Source organism: Hippocampus comes, unplaced genomic scaffold (assembly GCF_001891065.2).
Source record: "Hippocampus comes isolate QL1 unplaced genomic scaffold, H_comes_QL1_v1.1 scaffold322, whole genome shotgun sequence".
NCBI classification, from domain to species: Eukaryota; Metazoa; Chordata; class Actinopteri; order Syngnathiformes; family Syngnathidae; genus Hippocampus; species Hippocampus comes.
The window spans coordinates 2,424,758-2,448,841 of NW_017805137.1; the positions used below are offsets into that span (position 1 = coordinate 2,424,758).

Sequence of the window (24,084 nt, forward strand, 5' to 3'; positions counted from 1 at the left end):
GCAACAGAAAAGGCTCGATCCCCTCTGAGCCTCCGCTTAGTTCTTGGTACCTCTAATCGTGTCTGGTCCGCAGACCTGTCGCATCAGTCAGATGCGTGGGGGCGGAGGAGCGGTAAGTTCGGGTGAGGCCTTTTAAAGATTTGAAAACAATTAATAGGATCTTAAAAAGAACTCTAAAATGTATAAGAAGCCAGTAAAGGGATGCCAGAGTCGGAGTTATGTGCTCCTTCTTACGAGTACCAGTCAAGAGGCGAGCAGCAGCATTCTGGACCCACTGGAGATGCTTAATGGAGGATTGGCTAACTCCAAAGTAAACAACAAAGGCATAAATCGGAACAGTTGTTACGATTGTATTATTATGGATGGTTTATGTTATGTGCTCTGTTGTATTATTATTTTACGTTAAATGTTAAATGTTCTGGAAAGCACTTTGTTACAGCTAAAGCTGTTGTGAAAGCACTATATCAATAAAGATACATTGTATTGGATTGTACAATAAGGGAACAACATATGAAAAAAAAACCTCCTATGTTTACTGTATGTTAGAATAGATTGAATGACAATTACAATAAAATATCAACAGCTTAAATTTTGCAATTTAGACATCAATAATTTGTCTTCTGCCATTGCCTGGTGATCAGTTCAGGGCTCCAAAAAGCACGATCAGAAATTGAACAGAAAAGTAAGGACATGCTGGCGCACGGAGTCGAAGCAGAAAGAATACTTGAATAGGAGACAAACAAAACATTGCAGTAGTATGGAACAAGGAATTCGGGCACTCCAGAATTAACACTAAATTGACTGGGACGCCATCACAGTAAGCAAGTGCAATAATCCAACAACTGCTTTCCACTGCAGGTGGCCTTTAAAACCACTCTTGATTGCAATTGCCAGCAGATGCCCCCGAGCTGTCTCCGCCCACCATCGATCACCAACGAAACTGCGAGATCGTCGATCAACAGAAAACAAAAACAAGCAACATAACACCAACAGTTTGAACAGTCAGAATTACTGTGCTATAAAAACACTAATCATGACATTTGTTATTGAGTTGGCTCCAGCTGAATTGCCCCGGAGAGGCTCTTTAAATCCACTGCTAGTTTCATTTGTACCAAGGTAGTTTTTAGTTCGTTTTTTTTTTTTTTGTTTTCACATGTCAAGCTACGCATGTAGCTACAGTGTGTCATAGTTACTCGTGGCTGTTTTCTGTGCTGAAAATCTTCAAAACTGAACATGATAATACATACAGATATTTTCTCCTGCATTTTATTCTTATCGTGTTATGGCTCATTTTGAACAGAAGCCAAGGGAAAAATTGTGTCAAGATTTTATGGGCCACGTGAATGGCCCATGAGCCTTGAGTTTGACACCTGTGTCGTCCTGTATTCACCTCAACCCTTTTGTCTCCGTTCAGCCGAGCTGGGGGACTATGACCCGGAGGAGCATCCGTCCGACTACATCCGAGACTTCAGGCTGTTCCCCAAACAGTCGCTTAAACTGGAAAGGAAAATCATGGACATACACAAGACTGAGCTCAGGTAAGAAAAACGAGGATGCTTTTGTCTGTGTCGCATCTTTCTTACTGCCCGTTTGATCTGTACACGCACTGAATAAGAACAGGAAGATGTAAAATAGAACGACTTAAGTGACTTGGATGGATGGGACTGGAGGGAAGAGGCTATTTATAGATGGTGTGAAAATTAATTAAAGGCGTGTAAAAAAATGGTTTGGGAATCAGAAATGTGCTTTTAGACACTGTGTTGGATATAAATAGAAATAAATATCAATGTTGCCTCACAACAAGAAAGCATCCTAGTTGAATTCTGGCTTGTAGGCTTTGTTTTGGGTTAGAATCAACAAAATCAGTCGCTTTACAGTGGAGCCTCTCAAATTGAATATCCCCAAAGTTGTACACTTCTGAAATAATCTGCTTCCACCATTCCCCCAAAATTTGTGAAGTTATGACGTGAAAGCTCTGCGTTTCCTCTGAGACTTTATGAAAACTCCCAACATTTCATCTTTGTGAACATCTTATGGAATAACACCATTTTTTTGCTTGTGGACTGGTGGCAAAGAGAAAAACGTGACAAAGATCATCAAAGACAAAATGCAGGCTCTTGTTACATGATCTCAAGTCAACTGAATGTACAAAAGTGAACATGGGATGCACCCGGGTGCCGTTTCGGGCTTCTTGGCAAAGTGTGTGAGAATATATTACTTCTGTACTTTTTCAAATTGTCGTTATCTGTCGTTCTCTATTCAATTTCGCACCCCTAAAAATGAGTTTAATCCAAATTTTAAAGAGGCTGTAACATAACAAAATGTGAAAGTGCTTTGGATTCTTTCTGGATTAGCTGTATGCTTGACGATAGTGCTTGCGATGTATGTTTGACTGAAAAGTAAAACGCATTACGCCACTTGCCCTGTCTTGCCTGCGTAGACACGGTGAGCTTCACGAGATGTTCTTATCCCGCTCCTGCAGGGTGTGTTTGTATGTTTGTTTCAAGCTGAGCTGCAGCCTGCGAGGTTTGTCACACTCTGAGCTTTGAAGGATCAAAGACAAATCCCTCATTTGTCAACAGCGCAGGGGCACACCAATGACAAGAACGCCCTTCGTCTGCCCCATTGGCTCCAAATGACAGTAATCACAGCACATGGCTGAGAACGCCACTTAGGCGATGCTGCGCGTTCTTCCCATTAGCCTTTTCTGCTCTCTGGATATAAACAAATGTTTGCGACTGGGTTGACTTTGAGACCGATGAGCAGGTTGATCATTGGAAGGTGATTACTTTAATGCTACGCCAAAACAAGTTAGGAAAGAAACAACTCAAGTCATAGCACATTTGTACGATTGATAGTGCTGCAGGCACAGTTTATTTTTTAAAGTTGTTTGATTATCATCCATCCATTTTCAGTAGCGCATGTCCAACCTCCATTTAGGTCGCGGGGTAGCTGGAGCGCATACCAGCCACATTTGATTCACCCTCGATTGGTCACCGGTCAAGTTCAGGAACCGCACTGACAAACAATGAAATACTTTATATCGAGATGTTGACTTAAATTAACACTTTTTTTTTTAGATCATGGGATAAAATTGGAATATGCAAAGAAAAGTCACACAGACACAGCAGACAGCATGCAAATGCTACATTAATTAGGGTCACGGGTGAACTGGAGCATAACCCAGCTTACTTGGCGCTAAAGGTGGTTTACACCGTGGGCTGTGTGCCAGCCAACCACAGCACACATACTGTAAACACAAACAAACTTTCTCACTCAATTTCACACCTAATGGATAATTTAGAGGAGGGTCAATGGAAGGTTCATTGAAATATTGTCCTTTGCTGTAAATGAGAGTGTGAATGTTCATTTATCCAGACAGTATGTGCCAGGTGAGCAACTTGACTTCTACTGTGTTCTTCCGAAGGTCCTTTGCGTTAATTTGTGAATTAATACGGTCTCTTTTCTCCATCACACAAGGGGTCAATGTGCCGCCTTAGCGGAACTCAACATGCTCCAAAGGGCTCACAACCTTGAAACGTACGGAGTTGACCCTCACCCATGCAAGGTAGTTTGTACTACTTTTTATTCAATCCATCTTGTCTTTAAGCTATTATCCTCTGTTTTGTCGCTTGGTAATCATGAGGGCATTTGTGTGTGTGTGGTTGTGTACAGGACTTCACTGGTTCCACAGCATTCCTCGGGTTCACAGCGACCGGTTTTGTGGTCTTCCAGGGAAACAAGAGGATCCATCTTCTCAAATGGTAACGAAAAATCTGCACTATGCTGTGTCTTGGAAGCAAAGAAATTAAACAGCAAGTTATAATGTCGCTTGTAATATTCAAGTGTGCCAATTTTTCCACTCGACTTTCTCTCGACACTTTTTCATGAGCAACACCAAGTACTTGCGTGTACTATTTGTTGTCCCGGGTTTGCTTGGGAATGCCTATTCGGTACTCTGGGTGACGTAAAACACTGCCGGTCGCTCATTGCTGCGTAGTATAGTATGAAATTCAGTCAGGTCCCAACAAAACAAGAGACACATAGTTTCCAGTGTCATTAGCCAAGAGTACGTCATTCAAAACTTTGTCAATACTCACTGGAAATGTATCCTTGTTGCTGCGCAATAAAATATGCTATATTTGAACTCGTTGAAGCGGCCCGGTGGTCCAGTGGTTAGCGCGTCGACCTCACAATGCAGAGCTAGCGGGTTCAATTCCAGCTCCGGCTTCACTATGTGGAGTTTGCATTTTCTCCCTGGGCCTGCGTGGGTTTTCTCCGGGTACTCCGGTTTCCTCCCACATTCCAAAAACATGCATGGCAGGCGGATTGAACACTTTAAATTGTCCCTAGGTGTGGGTGTGAGTATGGATGGTTGTTCGTCTCTGTGTGCCCTGCGATTGGCTGGCAACCGGTTCAGGGTGTCACCCGCCTACTGCCCGAAGACAGCTGGGATAAGCTCCAACACCCCCCGCGACCCTTGTGAGGATTAAGCGGATCAGAAAAAGGATGGATGGATGGATGAACTTTTGATTCTTTTATCTAAGAAAATATAAATATTTTTTTAGGTGATTTGTTGACCCGACATGTTTCGGTGAAAGTCGATCGCCATCTTGAGAGTGTCACATGAAGACATGTGGCTCATCTTTATCAGCTGATGTTCAATGAAGGCTCACTAACAATCATGTGTCACTCCGAAGAAGGCAAAAGACTTCCGCAGAAACATGTCGGTTAAATACCGACCTACAAAAAAACCTTATCTTAGATAAAGGAACCAACAAGTTCAATTATAAGAGACAGAATGAACTCTATTCAGTGAATAACGACTCCACTTTGATACAGCGGCCCTTCGTCAAAGCAGTTGGGAAAACAGTACAAAAATAAGCAAACCAATTGTAGCTTTTCACAGTTCCACGTTTCATGCTTTGTGCAGGGCCGACGTCAGTAAGCTCAAGTTTGAAGGGAAAACATTTTACGTCATCGGCATTCAAAAAGAGGTGAGTGCGTCGACCTCTTCCTCCTCCTTCTTTCATGTGTCGAGATGAAGTCGGAAACTTCATCGCCGCGTTAACACCTCTCATGTTGACCCAGTCACTGTGATTCGTGTGACCTTTCTGCTGTCCTTCCTGCTTTTCCCCTTTGCTGACCTTAAACGCAACTCGACTGTTTATGCCCAATCACACACAATCTGTGTATTTGTGTGCTACTGTTTCAGATCTCCTTAACAGGCAGGATACACTGTAACAGGATGGTGGGTGTGCTAACCTCCTCACTCCCATCATGTGACCCAATGTTACCCAAACACAAGACGCCCCTTCGACCAGAATACATTCACTGAACCAGCGATGAAACAATTTATGGTTTAAAAAGCCGTGATGAAATATCAGAGTATAAGAGAGTAGAAGAAGATTATGTGGTCAGACAGTGAAGATGATATTTGAAATATATGTTTTGGTGCTACAAAACAAAAAGCAAACAGCCGAGATGATTGCAATATTTTGGGGTGGATTTTTATGTCGCTTATTTTCATTGTTATTGTTTTGGTTATTTTTATATATATATATAAAATCATGACAATATTGATAACTGTCATCCTTTCTGCCATTGTAATTGTGATCAGAATATTTTCATACAGTTTCATCTCTTCCAGTGGAGTTGCCTTGGAATGCTGTCCAAATTCCATTATTCATTTGACATTAAATAGCAGTCCTGTGTTTGGGTACACGTTTCATGAACATCTGGGTGTTGCAATTGCAGCTTTGATGCCTCACTCACATTTGTGCGTAGTGCCCCTTCATTCCGCAGCTGATTGTGTTTGACATTGGAGACTGACTCTCATCGCTGATTGGGTGCATCGTTAAGGCACCGTTACGGCCATTATCGTTAAGTCAAAAGCTGGGTTTGGTCTCCAATGTGTTGGCTGGGCAGCCAACCGCTAAATCTGCGCTAATCCAATGTGATGACGGCTGCTTCGTTTTATCTTTGTGTTTCTGTCTCTTCTCTCCGTTTGTAAACGTAGTCGTCTCTGGTGAGTACACGAGGAGGCAGTTGGCACCGCATCTCACTGTTGTACTCGAGCCTTCCGATATGATCTCCCTCAAAACACCACCATCATGTCACATCCACTGTCCCACAGGCCCCTCATGTTACATTCAGAGGCATTTTGTTTGCTTATTGTCTGCTTGTTGGGTGTCCTTCTTTGTGTGTACAGTAATCTCCCGCATAATGCTTTTTTTTTTTTTTTTTGTAATGAAGTGATGACTCTTGACTGACTTCACTTTGTATATGTGGGAGGACTTGAGTTTATCCTGGGTTCTCAATGGATGTTCGAGAAAATCCTTGCAGCATGCTTGTGGCACTTTTTTTTCCAGAATCAAATAATCTATAAACCATTTATTTTTAAGGGTGTTGTTGTAAGATGCATTTGAAATTATATGAAAACTGTTTCGGTGTCTTAATTTATTTACAGTCGAAACTATAAATATACCGTATTTTCCGCACTAAAAGGCGCACCTAAAAGCCTTCCATTTTCTTAAAAGCTCCCAGCACGGATGAAAATCCAATGCGCCTTGTGGATGGAAATTACGGTAATATTTCGACTCCAGAATGGCTCCTTGCTAGAGACGTGCTTACAACCCAGATTTGAAACTTAACGCGATCGGTTTCGCAGTTGAACACAGAAATAGAGCTGCGGCAGGACAGTTCAACGTTAACGAGTCAATGTTATAACTTGCTGTTGGTTAAATGAACTGCGTCGCTGCTTTATTAAATATGTTTTACTGACATCTGATCGTCGCTACTGTATATAAATCAGAGTGTAGTGTTCTGTTGGTATTTCCCTGAGCGTAGCTCCATCTAGTGGATGCATTGTAGATTGCGCCTTATAATGTGATGCGTCCAATATATGAAAAAAAATTACAAAATAGGCCATTCCTTGAAGGTGCGCCTCATAATCCAGTGCGTCTTTTAGTGTGGAAAATACGGTAGGTGATTTTCAACATTTTTAGGTGGGAGGTGGCAAAGCGGGGAATTACTATACATAAGTGTCTTAGTTTGTGCTCTTATGTCATGTAATGTTGGCGCTAGTGAGTGTTTGTAGCTCATCTCATTGTCATCTTGACATCGGTACGTTCAAAAAACACACCAAGAGCGAGGGGACGATCTCTATTTTTGTCATTTTGCAGGAGCGTGATTTCAGATTGAAGGCGCATCAAACTTATTTGTAAAGAAACTTTTAGGGTTGAGTTCCTCATTAAAAATGACAAAAATTGAGTTAAGCTCTCTCTTGTTCTCATGGCACAATTCAAATGTACGCAGTGGCTCGTGATGTCACACCCGTCAATGTCTTTCACCGAGTCATTCTCCCGTCATCGATCTCTCTCCCCAGCACTGAGCGGAATCGATTGATTTTCTCAAATTACTAGACGCACGAAGCAACTGTAAACCCGCACTGACAGCAATATGTCTATCTTCCAGGCCTGTTAGGACCTCACTACTGCCCTCGTTGTGCTAAACACTGATGATTAAGCAACTATGTTCCCGATTGTGGCTGTCAGCCGCTCTTTTTTTGCACAGCTCCCCCTCTCTTTGTGTCTGTGCAGTGGACCCACGCATATTTGCAGCTCAGCTATATATATATATATATATATATAAAATCATTTTTTGGGCGGGGGGGCAACAAAACCCCATTTTTCTTGGAAAACACTTATTGGTTGTCTATCCCTGTTCATTCAAGATTTTTTTTAGAGTAAAAAAATATATATTCTTTATGGTTAGTCCATTCCTTATCCCCTGCGAAGAACGGGGTGCACTGTATGAACGTCTCACAGTGATGTTTTTGTTTTTTTCGCAACTTATCGTCTCTCTTTCTGTCCTTTCTGTGTGCAGAAGAAACTGGTGTTGACGTTTCACACCTCGACCCCTGCAGCGTGTAAGCACTTGTGGAAGTGTGGGGTCGAGAATCAGGCTTTTTACAAGTGCGTCTCTCTCTCTCTCTCTCTTGCTCTTTCACACACACACACACACACACACACACACGCACACACACTGTAGAGTGGAACCTTCAAGGTTGAACACACTTAATTCTGATTTAAAAAAAGAAAAAAAAGACAGACAGAGCCAGAACATGACACTATGAAAATGCACCCAATAGTTGCGGCTGTCCCTCAATCTATTTTCATGCCTCTAAGGCCCACGCAACCTGCAAAACATCACTCGGGCTGTATTCCCGCCTCGCTGAAAAGCCAACACTGTCCTTGAGTGGGGAGCAGTTGATTGCTCGGAGGCCAGAGTGAAGTGTCAGGAATTGAAAATAAGGAAACGTCTCGCCAGCATCACTCTCTGCTTTTGTGAAGTGGGGTACACTCGTGAACAGGTTTTCAACAACTTGACAGATGATAAGGGGGGAAAAAAAAATCATTGAGTGTGTACTCTGTGCTCTTATATCGTGCGGTGTGGTCCAAATGACAAACAGAACACCACACAGATAACAATAATGATCACTTTTGAATGCACTTTGCCGTTGTATATATTGAACAGATTTAACATCTACGACTGTCGACCGCAAGTGTTTCCTGGGCAGATCTCTCATACTATCATTTTTTTTTATTTTACCTCCCTTCCACCCTCCGCTTCTTTTTTCCTTCCTTTCTTCTTTTCATATGATTCTTTTTTTTTCTCCCTTCTTCTCTCACGAAATAAATCTTGACCCAGTTCTGCCCCGTGATATAATTAGTATGAACAGATAATTTGGCAGGCTATTTTCTCATGGCTCTTTTTCTTAAACGACAGTCGGAAAATGATTCTCCGGTTCGTTGCGCTTCCAGGAACAACTCCCATGCAGCTCAAGTGTCTCAATGGAAGGCAGACTAATGTAATCTCACATATGTCAAACAAGCATAACATCTGATACCATTGTGTTGGTCAATTAAAAGTCCGTACAATATTACTTTGATTCATACCGAGCTGGCGACTTCTCAGTCACACAAATTACACACATCTCTAAATCTCTTTGTTGAGCGCTTAATGCAAAAGATGCTTTGTGATCATGAAGATATTTGTATGTGTCTTCTCTTGTTCTTTCTAATAGGTGTGCAAAATCAAGTCAGATAAAGACCATGTCCAGTAGCAACATTTTCTTCAAGGGCAGCAGGTTCAGATACAGGTGACGTGAATGTTATTGTTCGTAACGTATGAATACATGTGGATTGTTGTGTGGATTATGCTGCTCTATGTACAGGTACATCCCACAAAATTAGAATACGTTTTTATTTTTTTTATTTTTTAATGTGTTGATTTGTTATGGAGTTATGGAGCCCCTAACGAGAAACTTTTTAAACAAAAAAAAGGGCAATGATAAACATTTTGTGTAAGGGGGGGATGTCAGGTCATTCTCTTCAAGTCTTTCTCATAAATTCGACCCTGTCTGATGAAAGTGAAATGTGGGTTTTTTTTGTTTTTTTTTTTGTAGTGGAAGAGTAGCCAAGGAGGTCATAGAAGCAAGCTCAAAAATCCAGAGAGATCCACCTGAGGTGTGCAGGTAAGGTTTACTCGCACGGCAAGTGTGTTGACATTGTTCAAAGACAAACACACTGAGGAGAAACTTGGAAGCAAAGTAAACCAGAATCATCTTTTAACCCTTTGAGGGACAGCGGTCACTACAGTGGGCAGTTTATCATGTTATCAGGTTACAGGGAGCATGAAAGGGTAAAAACTCGATTGACACTAACCCAGCAACATACACAAATGCTTAAAACAATGCTATATGAGCATTTCTGAAAAAAAAATGTGCTGAAAAAAGTGTATTTGTACTGATTTCACAGAACGAGCATCACATTATTTGTTTTTAGAAGATACATTAACCGCAAAGTTACCAGAAAGAAATTTTGCATGTTATATCGCAGTCAATGCCATGTTGAAAATTTTGAAGCTTTCACATTGTCACAATTCACCTGAAAGAAAATGTTGTTGGAAGCTTTCGTTGGACATGTGGTTTCTCAGATATGCATATTTCAATATATGTTCACTTTTTTTCTTGGTCGGGGGTCACCCGGTATTGTGCTCTTTATTTCTGCGCAAAAGCTTTTCCTTGCTATGATTTTGAACAATAGTGAATCTGTGATTGCTCGTGGTTAGGCTAATGTCTTGTCCACATTCTTTTTTTATCATGACATTCAATTTAATAAATAAATGAGCCTACAAACGTGCTGTTTTTTAAAAATTAATTTATGTGCTTTTATACAAAATCTTACCAACTCACAAAACTGAAGGCCGAACAATGATACAAAAATGACACTTTGTACAACCCCCGCCCCCACCAATTAAAATTATAAATGGGCACATTTTCACCAATCCCAGCTCTGGAGCCAACCCGTATGGGTCAAGGAATGTCAAGTCCTATCTCAAGATGGACACTTGCATTTCTTTATCCTGTGACAATTTTTTTACCAATTATCAGTCTCCCCGTTTTGTTCGAAATTCCTCTCAATTCTCATCAGTCGTTTTAGTTGACGTTTGTGTTTTCAGGGTGCAGTTTGGCCAAAGTCGAAGCTTTAGCTCATTGAGTCATAAAAACCTCATCATGAATATGGAACCTCTGGTACCAGCCCTGCCCTCGACCAACGAGTACGACGAGACAGCCGCGGAAAACGGTAGGCGGATACTCTATTCCTCGCTACACACAAACGCAGGAAGGTCATATGTGCACTTGCACGTACGCAAGCCCTCACATAGAACGCTAATTGAGCAGCTGATGCTCTCGTCCCTCCATCAGTCCGGTCTCCCTGGAGACGGCAATTGCCGCCTGCTAAAAATACCCTTCCCATGATCCTCCCTCAGGGTGCCGCCATGTCTGCGTATGTACGCTTCTCCCTCTCTGTGCATGTCAACATTTTTTATGTGCAGTGTGCGATGTGAGAGCCCTCAGACCGAGCATGAAATTCAATTATATGGGATCATCATGTGCTCTAATGTGTTTGTACTGACGAAGAGAACATTCACGGTTGCCTGTTAATGCTTCAGTCCCTTCTAACGTGAGGATTCAAAGCTCGAAATGATGATCCGGTCATACCTTGATTCACGAGTGGAATTTATTCTGCGACCAAGCTCGTAACATTTCCTCACATTAATTTTCACTCGAAATAAATTGAAATGCCACTAATCCATTTCCTTCCGGATGAATATTTATTTTTTACGTTGCCTATTTTTCATAAAGAAAATAGTGCCGTGTTCGATGGAAACGTGAAACGTAAGAAACAGAAAATGTTCGGGAATAGACTGATTTTATACAGTCTAATTACAGTAGGCACTGTAGTATTTGTGTCTTGGAGGTGTGCCTTTAACGAGGGCCTTGCGAGTGTTTTCATTTTGTATTTGTGTGTTTGACTCTTTGTTTTGCTCAATGAACAGCCTGAAAGTGCACCAGCAACTATGGCTTACCTTGCCCACAAGCGAGGACATTACAATACCGTCTTATTTTTATTGTCTTTTTTTTTTTTTTTTTTTTACTTCACTCAAGTTGCAGTTTAGCTTAATCTCACCGGTAATTCAAATTTTGGCTTACATGACAGCAAAAAAAGAAACTAATAAACCTAAATCATGGAATAGATCATAACTCAAAAAAACTGTCAATTGGAGCCCTTTAAGTCAAGGTACCATTGAAGTTGACCTTGTGTTTCCTCTACAGTCACACTTATTTTTATATCTTTCGACATATTTATATCTATATCTACATATTAAACACTAAACTGAAAAACTATCATGGAGAGGCTTTAATTTTAATATGCAAATTGTCCTATTGTGAGCCTACAAAAGGTTATCTCATCTTAATATGAATAATCAGGCGGTTTCCTGCCCACTCTTACACAAGCCCTTGAGAACCCGCCTATTGTTACTCACTTGCCAGCATCGGCGAGATGACAAGAAGCAGCGTGTCAAGTCTTTCGCAAATTTCAGGTTCGGTCATCGTGATAACAACTGGCAATTAGCCGAGCAGTATCTGCTGTAAGGTGGACTGAAGGTCGGCCCCTTCAAAATGTTTTCAACAAGACAAGAAATAGGTGTGTCAAATGTACTGTAACTCTTGATCCATCCAGTATTTCGAAAGAAAAAAAAAAAAAAGAATGTCACAGATATGTTTTGACAACACTGGGGAATTGTGGAGGGAAAAAATGAATCACATTTAATGGTGGCTGTGCCAAAGACACACACACACACACACACACACACACACACACACACACACACACACAGAGCATTATAGGACCTCAGAGAACCACCTTTTAAATCCAGATTGATACTGTCCATAAAAGGTCTTCACAAGGTGTTGTCTTGTGATGTTTCCTACACAACTTTTCATTTTCATGTCATCGTCAATCCCAATCCTTATAATCCGTTCTCATGCCATCTATTATCTGAATAAAGCATAAATCTCAGGTATGACCATCAGAGGGTAAAATGATAGGACGCTGGAGTTGACACCGCGCGGACGTGAAGGATCTTCAGCGGTAGTTCAATCTCGTTGGTTTCCATCACAACTTCACCTTGGAAGCGTCAACAACCGACGGCAAGGACATCGGGATAAAGTGTCACTGACATCTAGAATCGCCGTCTATATTGAGAGCTCTAATCTCCGACATTCGAAGAGAAACAGGAAGCTGACCCGGTGTCAGCGTTGACCTTGTTATGTTTGTGCAGCCTGTCCCCACACACTGACACTCGGCTATCACTTATGGATGTTCTTATGGGGATTGAACTACACTTCTGCCATGTCCTGTTTTGTCAAGGAAACGACTGGACTTTAATGACACACTGTCATAGGTAGGGGTACAGTAGTGGTCATTTCCTGCCCCTCTTGGTAAAATCTCCGCTAACGTAGTTCGTATGCATATGTCTTAATGTAGTTTCATCCGCAGTGATACCTGCAGTCCACCGGTCCAAATCACCCACCGTCCCTAAAAACCAAACCTCCTGAGAATCCAATCCCATTAACAAGCAGTCAACCCATGAAAAGAATATGAACAATGACATTTAGGTTGGGGGTGCATTTGGAATCAATTTATATTCACTAATCACTTAGTGCTAAAGATCCTGAAGGAATGATTTCAGGTTGTGCATTTCTGGTCCAAAAGGTGGAGGTACGTTCATTCACTGTTTTCGTACTTCAGTGCCTTGTTCAAGTGAGCTGCTGTCCTCTCCAACAACCAGCCTCACTTTTCATTCACAGTGCGACTTGAGCATGCATACCAAAGCCCAGATCTTTAGTGACTGGGCAGCTGAACCCTCATAAAAAAATAAAAAAAAAAAAAAAGGTGTCAAACTCAAGGCCCGGGGGCCAGATCCGGCCCGCCAGGTCTATTTATGTGGCCCATGAAAGCAAATCACGTGTGTCAACTTGCTAGGATCTGTACCAGAATGTCAAATTGTCATGTTTAATAAATAATACGGAGATTTTACAATAATTTTGTTACTCGTCCGCAGTGGAACTTTAACTTGAGACTCTTTGATTCAAGTCCCAAGTCTTTAGAGACTGACTGGCTTCTGTCCATGAAGCACAACTTTTTGAGGGTACCTCTCTTGACAAAGCCATCATATCTCCATTGAACGGTGCACTTTTGGGGTCCAGCAAATGTTGGGAAAGACCTTCAGGCGAACTGACTTGAAGAGAGGAAAAGGAAAATGATCCCCATCCCATCCGGGGTCAGGCCCGCCTCACTGTAATCACAGTTAGATTAGTTGCCCCTCTCCCACTAGGACTCCCTTGGTTATATTTAGAACATGAAGCTTTGGTTGATCTGCCTCTAATGCCCCTGCAGTCTTTGTTAAGATGGTTGACATTCATATGAGGCTGTGGATCAGAGAGAGAGAGAGAGAGAGAGAGAGAGAGAGAGAGAAAGAGAGAATGTATCTCGTCAGTGTCGCCCACTGTATTTCAAGTGTGTACATAGAGGCATGTGTGTGTTCAGATTCCAGACACCGTCCAGTCAGTTTATGTTGGGGCGTCGCAGTGGACGGTTGGATCTGAGCTTTATCATCAGCCTCAATGATGGAGGTTCTTGAGCACCGGAATGGCACTGATCAAATCAATTTGGAGTCGGAAGGGGCCGAGCGACCTGACCGTGGTAACACTTGTACCCTGCCGCCAGAAGAGATAGAGGCCGAGGTTGCGAAAGAGGGAGAGGCCGGGCCCCTGGAAGTGTACTATCCGACGGAGACCTCAGAGGACCTGCCGTCATCATCGTCGGTGGTCGTGGCGCAGGCCTTGAGGTGCCAAGTGAAGATCACCACCCAGCGCAGCCTCCATCTACGCATCGCCAACCACACTGCGCGGGATGTGTATGTGCGGCTGGTGGGTCACGGGGGACAGGTCGCTGGGATCAGTGCCGGAATGCAGAGCAACACACTAGAGCCAAGTAAGATAAGGAGATCTATGGCGCGATACAGTGGAACCTCAAAAGGTTGTACACAGTCTATGGGATGCTGGTCGACGTCCCGTTTCTTAAGTACATTCTTCAAGTCGTCATAACAGCGTACACATTGTGATTGTCTTTGTGTATTTTTCGCTAATAGTGTTTTTATTAGCGAACAATGCTATTGATGCAAATTGCAGGATGCATGAAAGTGACTCCTATAGCTATTAATAATAACAGTACAGAGTACAGGCTAAAATGTTAAGGAGACAATATTAGCCTGTCTCTGGGGTCATAACACAAGTGGTGTCAATGAGTCATTGACGTGAGTGAGGGAGGTTGTTGAGTGACCATAACTTGTGGTGCTAACTGCCCGTCAGTGGAGAGGCAAATAGACAAAACTGCCTTTAATTAAAGAATTTGTTAACGTGGCAGAGATTCAGCATCTGCCTGTGTCGGAGATATCACTTGGCAATATTTTCACAGGAAAGTGAAATGAAAGTAATATATCAAGTGAATAGATTCTTAATTTATGTGGGTAGAAGACACGTCCCCAGAATTTCATTGCAATCACTCAATAATGTCAATTGTATCACAAACATTCAAAGTCTCAGTCTCCTCGAGGAGACATTTTAAAATTGCATGTGATGTTTCACTTCTTAGCACGCTTTCCAGTACACTCAAGCGACCTTGTTGCGAGCCTTGAACCTTCCCCATGCGACATTTTTTGGTGATGCCATGCACAGCTCAGGATTACTTTATTCAAAATGGAAGACATATTGAAGCGATCATTTCAGGACATATACTGATTATTTGATCACGGTAACAGAGCTGAAGTTAAGACTTATAACAAGATTGAGAAATTTATTCATCCTGTGGGTATTGACCCACATGCAAACATCCTTGCTCATGGAGTTGGCAGTTGGGTCTTAGTGACCACAGTCAAACAAGACCCAAATCCACAAAAGTTTAATCGAAGGCCAATATTGGTTGTTTTCTCTTTAATAAGCTAAAAAGCTGTTTAAAAAAATTCTGATGGGAGATGCTCTCTGTTATTGACTGTCATGGTCACATGAGGCTCATTTGCTCCAAGGTGTGAGCGGCCATCTTGACATGACTTCTAAACTGGATCCTGTAAACCACCTTGTGCTGATTCTTGTCCAGGCTACCTCGTACTTAGCTGCAAACTTCCATTGCAGTACGAGTGAAGTCAACAGAGGTGGAGAATGTGCAAATACAGAGGTGATTTTTTTTTTTTTTTTTTTGTCAACTGGACAAATTCAACATCAGGAGTATCAAACTTGTTGCCGTTGTTGGCTACCTTATAGTTGCAGTTGCCCCCAGGGGCACAATTTTAACTGCCAATACACTTTTACGTGAAGTTTAAAACAGTTCAGATCATGGATGGATGTTGTCATGTGTCAATAAAGGCCTAAACCATCTGCAGTTGAGTAAACAAACCCCTGGCAACTACACAGTAGGTGGAAATAGGGCATTACTACTTGCGAGTGGGGGCGCGGGGGTCCTGCGTGTGTAAAAATATATCCAGCTGTCTTGGATGCATCAAAGTGGGTGGCGGTTGTGGGTCCACTAATGTCCTGTGTTGTTTGACTCCGCTTGTCAACGCTTTGCTAATCCGGAGTTTTTCTCTGGCTTCATAGACACACGCACGAAAGAGGACCCTTCAGGCTTTTTGTCTCGTGTTGAAAATATGATGGGATGTACACTCACTGTGACAATTTATGCAGGCTACTATGAACATTTCAGTGCACAGGGCGCGTTAATTTGCAAAATATGGTCCCATTTATGTTGCCTTGCTGTCACACGTGAGGCTGCTCTGTTTTACCGGCATGTGAGCGCCATCTTGTGGCTAAAATGCTGCACTTTCAGGGATTTGAATGTAAAAAAGTGTGCATTCATACTGTATGTTAGGCCAACAATGAAAAACAAATAATGATAAAAGCATGACTAATAAAGCAATAAAAAGAAAAACCGTAGCAGTGATAATTCCTTCTGAATTTGGTGCAGGCAGCTTGGGTTCAGTGCCCACTCAGTCACGGTATAAATACAGTATGATAGCGTGACCATATTTTGATTCCCCAAAAAAGAGGACACTCGACCTGGCATCGAGATATTGAAATGATACTCAAAAGTCTCATACATTATAATGCGAATCATTTTTACCCTTTATGCACCCTGTGACCCGATATCATGATAAGCTGTCCACTGTGGTGACCGCTGTCCCCGAAAGGGTTAATGTAAGACTGCATTATATTGGAAAAACATGCAAATGCGATGCGGGTGTTGTATTTTGCAATATCTGTGTCTATGTGAGCTTTGAGTTCTCCGACCAGCATCTTTATTAGACATCGAAACATTTGCCTGCGAGCTTACACTGTCACATTTATTGTGCATTGTCACTGTCCTCAACTCCGAACCGTTTTTCAGGGGCAGACTGACTGCAGTTGTATTTGGCTTTTTCAATCAGTAAACCTAACGCACCTCTTGGTCCAGTGACTTCAATAGAAGTAAAGATCAACAGTTGTCATTCGATTAAAACCAAACAATAAAGGTCATCAAATGAGTGTAATCTTATGAATTGAACCTTAAATCCAAAATGTGTTTCATGTCACCCACCAGGCTTCGTTGCTGTGAAGGACTCGGCAGCGTTGTCTCCCGTCAAATGTTCGGCCGCTCCTGCAGACCATCAACCGAGTATAGATGGAGCAAACTGTGCGTCAGACCTGCCACCTCCCCGCCATGCCACGGAGACTTCAAGTATCCCACCTCAGACGGCCAAAGTGGGAAGCGAAATGGATGAGGACGAGGAGGCCGACGGAGAGCGAACCATATCTGAGCTTGTCTACAGGTTTGTTTGATCTTATATGCACACGCTGGTCATTTCCTTACTGAAGGTAAAGTCCATTATAGCTAACTTGGGTTGACAGATTAGATTGTATTGTACCTCTTTTAACCAAAGAAGCGCAAGTGGTGGAGCCTATCCCAGCTGTCTTCGGGCAGTAGGCAGGGGGACATCCTGAAGTGGTTGCCAGCCAAAAAAGAAACAGAATAATTATTATTTTCATGTGCAAAGTGCTCTCATGCTGAAAATGACCATTCAAGGGCAACACGAAACTACTGAGCAGCGAGCCAACCTTTGGTCCAACAAATTTTGTGCATCTTTTTTTTCCTCACAAAAATCAACTCACTCAAAATGTTTCAAAATATTAAAAAAAAAAATTCAAAATATATATTAAGTTACAACTATTTTCTTGGATGTCATGACAAATCAGTTAAACATGATTAGGCCTGCTCACGTGGTGCTATCGGGCAACCTGATGCAAGCATAACTAAGACATGTTTACCATCTAGTGATTTGTAGTGATATTACCACTTAAAACTTTTATTAGAGACCAGTGAATAACGAACACCTGTGTATAATTGATGGCCACTGAAATGTTTCTATCGCCCCATATGAACCCTTTCAGGAACAGCGGTTACTACAGTGGACAGCGTATCATGTTATTAGGTTACAGGGTGCATGAAAGGTTTAAACAAGGAGCCAGCAACTCAGAGTGTTGTCATGGGTCGCATGTGCTAGTTGCCCATCCCTGCTGTGGACGATGGTCAACGATTGAGCACTCACTAAAAGTGAAAGAGTCTGCATTAAAGCACTTCATGATGCTGAATGGTCTCTTGTTGTCTTTCGGCCAGTTCATTGACTAAATATGTGTCCATGCATTCCTGCTTAGCCCTTGCGCCAGCATGCTTCCCACCCCGGTGGACGACAGCCAAGGAGGCGTGGACCTGCTCTTCTCGTCACCCGTCCAGAGTCCCGCCAGGCTTCTGAGGGAGCTCCACGCCGATCCCGACATCCAGGCCCAGCTGGAGGCCGAAAGGGAGCGCGACCGGGCCTTCGAACGTGTCCGTCTTGCAGCGAGAGGGGGAAGCACGGGCGTCCTGAGCCTTCTGTCGTCCAACGCCCGGCTAAACGCGTGCGTGTTGAGCGTGGCCCGACTGATTGCCGCGCTCACCGGCGTCCTGATGGTCACCGTGCCCACGCTGCTGCTGTTGCTGGAGTCCGACCTGGATGTGTCCTTCCTGCACGAGATCCGTCAGACGCCGGAGTTCGAGCAGTTCCACTTCGAGTACTACTGCCCCCTTCGCCGCTGGATCGTGTGCAAGATCAGCATGGCCATGGAGAACCTGTGGTCAGACTGAACATTGGATGGGAAAGCTCTAGGACCATGTGGCTAAAAGGTATGTTAGGCCAACAATGAAAAACAAATAATGATAAAAGCATGACTAATAAAGCAATACAAAGAAAAACCGTAGCAGTGATACTTCCTTCTGAATTTGGTGAAAATAAAAAGAAAAACCGTAGCAGTGATAATTCCTTCTGAATTTGGTGCAGGCAGCTTGGGTTCAGTGCCCACTCAGTCACGGTATAAATACAGTATGATAGCGTGACCATATTTTGATTCCCCAAAAAAGAGGACACTCGACCTGGCATCGAGATATTGAAATGATACTCAAAAGTCTCATACATTATAACGTGACTCATTTTTACCCTTTATGCACCCTGTGACCCGATATCATGATAAGCTGTCCACTGTGGTGACCGCTGTCCCCGAAAGGGTTAATGTAAGACTGCATTATATTGGAAAAACATGCAAATGCGATATGGGTGTTGCATTTTGCAATATCTGTGTCTATGTGAGCTTTGAGTTCTCCGACCAGCATCTTTATTAGACATCGAAACATTTATTGTGCATTGTCACTGTCCTCAACTCCGAACCGTTTTTCAGTGGCAGACTGACTGCAGTTGTATTTGGCTTTTTCAATCAGTAAACCTAACGCACCTCTCGGTCCAGTGACTTCAATAACAGTAAAGATAAACAGTTGTCATTCGATTAAAACCAAACAATAAAGGTCATCAAATGAGTGTAATCTTATGAATTGAACCTTAAATCCAAAATGTGTTTCATGTCACCCACCAGGCTTCGTTGCTGTGAAGGACTCGGCAGCGTTGTCTCCCGTCAAATCTTCGGCCGCTCCTGCAGACCATCAACCAAGTATAGATGGAGCAAACTGTGCGTCAGACCTGCCGCCTCCCCGCCATGCCACGGAGACTTCAAGTATCCCACCTCAGACGGCCAAAGTGGGAAGCGAAATGGATGAGGACGAGGAGGCCGACGGAGAGCGAACCATATCTGAGCTTGTCTACAGGTTTGTTTGATCTTATACGCACACGCTGGTCATTTCCTTCGGGCCTGAAGGTAAAGTCCATGAAAGCTAACTTGGGTTGACAGATTAGATTGTATTGTACCTCTTTTAACCAAAGAAGCGCAAGTGGTGGAGCCTATCCCAGCTGTCTTCGGGCAGTAGGCAGGGGGACATCCTGAAGTGGTTGCCAGCCAAAAAAGAAACAGAATAATTATTATTTTCATGTGCAAAGTGCTCTCATGCTGAAAATGACCATTCAAGGGCAACACGAAACTACTGAGCAGCGAGCCAACCTTTGGTCCAACCGCACACGCTGGTCATTTCCTTCGGGCCTGAAGGTAAAGTCCATGAAAGCTAACTTGGGTTGACAGATTAGATTGTATTGTACCTCTTCTAACCAAAGAAGCGCAAGTGGTGGAGCCTATCCCAGCTGTCTTCGAAATTCAAAATATATATTAAGTTACAACTATTTTCTTGGATGTCATGACAAATCAGTTAAACATGATTAGGCCTGCTCACGTGGTGCTATCGGGCAACCTGATGCAAGCATAACTAAGACATGTTTACCATCTAGTGATTTGTAGTGATATTACCACTTAAAAGACACCCTGAACTGGTTGCCAGCCAAAAAAGAAACATAATAATTATTTTTTTCATGTGCAAAGTGCTCTCATGCTCAAATTCACCATCAAGGGCAACATGAAACTACTGAGCAGCGAGCCAACCTTTGGTCCAACAAATTTTGTGCATCTTTTTTTTCCTCACAAAAATCAACTCACTCAAAATGTTTCAAAATATTAAAAAAAAAAATTCAAAATATATATTAAGTTACAACTATTTTCTTGGATGTCATGACAAATCAGTTAAACATGATTAGGCCTGCTCACGTGGTGCTATCGGGCAACCTGATGCAAGCATAACTAAGACATGTTTACCATCTAGTGATTTGTAGTGATATTACCACTTAAAACTTTTATTAGAGACCAGTGAATAACGAACACCTGTGTATAATTGATGGCCACTGAAATGTTTCTATCGCCCCATATGAACCCTTTCAGGAACAGCGGTTACTACAGTGGACTTTTTCAAAATATATATTAAGGTACAATTATTTTCTTGGATGTCATTACAAATCAGCTAAACATGATTAGCCCTGCTCACGTTGTGCTATCGGGCAACAGAAGACCTGATGCAAGCATAACTAAGACATGTTTGCCATCTAGTGATTTGTAGTGATATTACCACTTAAAACTTTTATTAGAGACCAGTGAATAACGAACACCTGTGTATAATTGATGGCCACTGAAATGTTTCTATCGCCCCATATGAACCCTTTCAGGAACAGCGGTTACTACAGTGGACAGCGTATCATGTTATTAGGTTACAGGGTGCATGAAAGGTTTAAACAAGGAGCCAGCAACTCAGAGTGTTGTCATGGGTCGCATGTGCTAGTTGCCCATCCCTGCTGTGGACGATGGTCAACGATTGAGCACTCACTAAAAGTGAGCGGTGGATAACGAAAACCTGTGTATAACTGACGGCCACTGAAATGTTTCTATCGTCCCATATTAACCCTTTCAGGAACAGCGGTTACTACAGTGGACAGCGTATCATGTTATTAGGTTACGGGGTGCATGAAAGGTTTAAACAAGGAGCCGGCAACTCAGAGTGTTGTCATGGGTCGCATGTGCTATTTGCCCATCCCTGCTGTAGACGATGGTCAACGATTGAGCACTCACTAAAAGTGAAAGAGTCTGCATTAAAGCACTTCATGATGCTGAATGGTCTCTTGTTGTCTTTCGGCCAGTTCATTGACTAAATATGTGTCCATGCATTCCTGCTTAGCCCTTGCGCCAGCATGCTTCCCACCCCGGTGGACGACAGCCAAGGAGGCGTGGACCTGCTCTTCTCGTCACCCGTCCAGAGTCCCGCCAGGCTTCTGAGGGAGCTCCACGCCGATCCCGACATCCAGGCCCAGCTGGAGGCCGAAAGGGAGCGCGACCGGGCCTTCGAACGTGTCCGTCTTGCAGCGAGAGGGGGAAGCACGGGCGTCCTGAGCCTTCTGTCGTCCAACGCCCGGCTAAACGCGTGCGTGTTGAGCGTGGCCCGACTGATTGCCGCGCTCACCGGCGTCCTGATGGTCACCGTGCCCACGCTGCTGCTGTTGCTGGAGTCCGACCTGGATGTGTCCTTCCTGCACGAGATCCGCCAGACGCCGGAGTTCGAGCAGTTCCACTTCGAGTACTACTGCCCCCTTCGCCGCTGGATCGTGTGCAAGATCAGCATGGCCATGGAGAACCTGTGGTCAGACTGAACATTGGATGGGAAAGCTCTAGGACCATGTGGCTAAAAGAGTGAAGGCATCACTTCAGGGAAAAAAAATAACTGATGCCCAAAAGTCATTATTATATGGATCTTCAGACATGACATGGAGGGAGAAAAATAAAAATTTGTGGTTACAAATTATGTATAATGTGGGCACAAAATACTAATTTGTGGTCACAAATGATTGAAAATCCCCCCAAAAAACAAATTTGGAAGTTCAATGTATTTCTCATGAATAACTTTGTATACCTGGGTCAGAAAACTGGCCAAAAGTGCAAAAAAGTTATTGTGGCCACAATCAACATGTAACATACAAATAAATTGCTATTTTGTGGCCAGCATCTAAGTATAACGTGCGCACATTATATTAATTTATATAAGGTGCACAAAATATTAACTTGTGGTCGCAAATTAGGTAGACCAGCTTTGTGGGTCACAAATTGGACATCTGGGAAAGAAAATAGGTCCAAAAGTCTGTATAATACAGGGTCCCAGATGTGTCATGTGAAATATAAATTGTGGCCACAAATTAAGTGTAACGTGCACCCAAAATATTCATTTGTGGTCAAAAATTAGGCAACACGGCAGCGCAAAATACTCATGCGAATTTAATATCATTCCCATGAACGAGTTGGACTTCATAGCAAGCAAATGGAGCACAACTTGACTAGGTACTATCTTCCACTTCTACCCAGACTTTTACATGTACCGGTGTTATGGATACAAAAAAAAAATCTAACAACAAACTGTTAGTTACAGAAAAAAAACGTAATGGGTTTACAGATAGGGTTTTTTTATTTCCTTCGCTGGATCACATTTTTAATGCTGGGACAGAGATGCCACAGGAGAGTCCTCGCTCACCCTCAAACTTGCTGGCCAAACAACCGGTTCAGGAGTGTTGGTTTCAAAACTCACTCAAAGGGAATGGATGGTGACTGTTTCAGATCATATTCCCTGGAGGATTGACACATTTCTTTGTCAAGGGTATTTAAAATGAATGAGCTGTCAAAATCCTCTGGACTGCTTGTTACCATCGAGGGGCGCTAATAGCTAGCAGGCTAACGCGCTAATTCCCACAAATCATTCATGAGGCCAAAAGACCAGACAAGACAAACAAATATATAGCCTATCATTTTTTTTTTTTTTGTCGATATTTGGTATTGGAGTAATCCAGAAGTAATAAATAGTAATCAAATTACATTACATTAACTATTATGGAAGGCCGACTTGAATGACATTGCGAACACAGGCACATTACATTTTCTAACAAGTAACTAGTAACTGTATCAGAATACATTTTTAAAGTAACATCCCTTCTACCTTAGTTTCTATAGGTGTGCTACATTTGCTTGCCAAACTGTTCACTCAATGTATTAACCCTTTCATGCACCAATAATGATAACCTGTCGCCCGATAACATGATAAGGTGTCCACTGTAGTAACCGCTGTCCCCTGAAAGGGTTCATACCATGAATTTGTGTTTTGTATGCAAATTATGCATACTTTGTGGCCCAAAATTTGCATTTTTGTCCTACATTGGCACAAATGAGTATTTTTGCACGTTATACTTAATTTTTGGCCCCAAACTGGCCTTTTGTGTGCACGTTAATTCCCCAACTACTTTCTGTCATGTCTGGGTCTCCTTTGTCTTAACATGTCATTCAATGTTATACCCTGTCTTAACTACCGTTGCATCAGTGAGTCTTGACCAGCAGAACATCACAAGATGCGATCACTTGTTAAGATTGACATTTGCGTCCAAGGAAAGAGGACAAAAAAGTGCTGGCAAAAAGCAGAGATGAGGTGCAAAAAAGGACGAAAAAAAAGGATGATGCTGGCAAGCGGATGCAAAGACTTTTGCCTTGACTTTTGTTGTTGTTTTATAAATATTGTTCGATGAGCGCTTCAATTGGTCCCCTGGCATGTTGATCAGAGAGTGGACGGCGGTTGCGCTAAAACTTACCACACTCTTCTAAGTCGATGTAGTAAACAAACAAACAAACAAAAAAGACACGTTGGTACACAAGTTGTTTTTAAGCTTTTGTACATTTTTATGTGATGCGGATCTTTCAGGAATTTTTAAGTCAGAGGATCTACTTTGATCTTATTTTGGAGAAAATGTCAACGT

The 24,084-nt window shown here is 42.6% G+C and overlaps 1 protein-coding gene across 5 annotated transcripts in view; it reads left to right on the plus strand.

Annotated features, from left to right (window-relative positions):
• Nucleotides 1-22,102, plus strand: part of frmd3 (FERM domain containing 3) — a 45,555-nt gene extending 23,453 nt beyond the window's left edge. The window contains exons 7-18 of one of the 5 annotated variants that reach the window (XM_019867075.1): nucleotides 1,415-1,538; nucleotides 3,481-3,568; nucleotides 3,676-3,764; nucleotides 4,934-4,997; nucleotides 5,216-5,251; nucleotides 7,888-7,976; nucleotides 9,089-9,163; nucleotides 9,470-9,538; nucleotides 10,525-10,649; nucleotides 17,046-17,274; nucleotides 18,158-18,665; nucleotides 21,985-22,102. In XM_019867075.1, the coding sequence (XP_019722634.1) occupies nucleotides 1,415-1,538; nucleotides 3,481-3,568; nucleotides 3,676-3,764; nucleotides 4,934-4,997; nucleotides 5,216-5,251; nucleotides 7,888-7,976; nucleotides 9,089-9,163; nucleotides 9,470-9,538; nucleotides 10,525-10,649; nucleotides 17,046-17,274; nucleotides 18,158-18,626 (1,457 nt within the window). In that variant the 3' untranslated portion in view covers nucleotides 18,627-18,665; nucleotides 21,985-22,102. Of the gene's footprint in view, nucleotides 1-1,414; nucleotides 1,539-3,480; nucleotides 3,569-3,675; nucleotides 3,765-4,933; nucleotides 4,998-5,215; nucleotides 5,252-6,019; nucleotides 6,029-7,887; nucleotides 7,977-9,088; nucleotides 9,164-9,469; nucleotides 9,539-10,524; nucleotides 10,650-17,045; nucleotides 17,275-18,157; nucleotides 18,666-19,405; nucleotides 19,635-21,476 lie in introns of all 5 variants that reach the window. The other 4 variants (XM_019867077.1, XM_019867078.1, XM_019867076.1 and 1 more) reach the window with 4 other exon arrangements.
• Nucleotides 22,103-24,084: the final 1,982 nt, after the last annotated feature.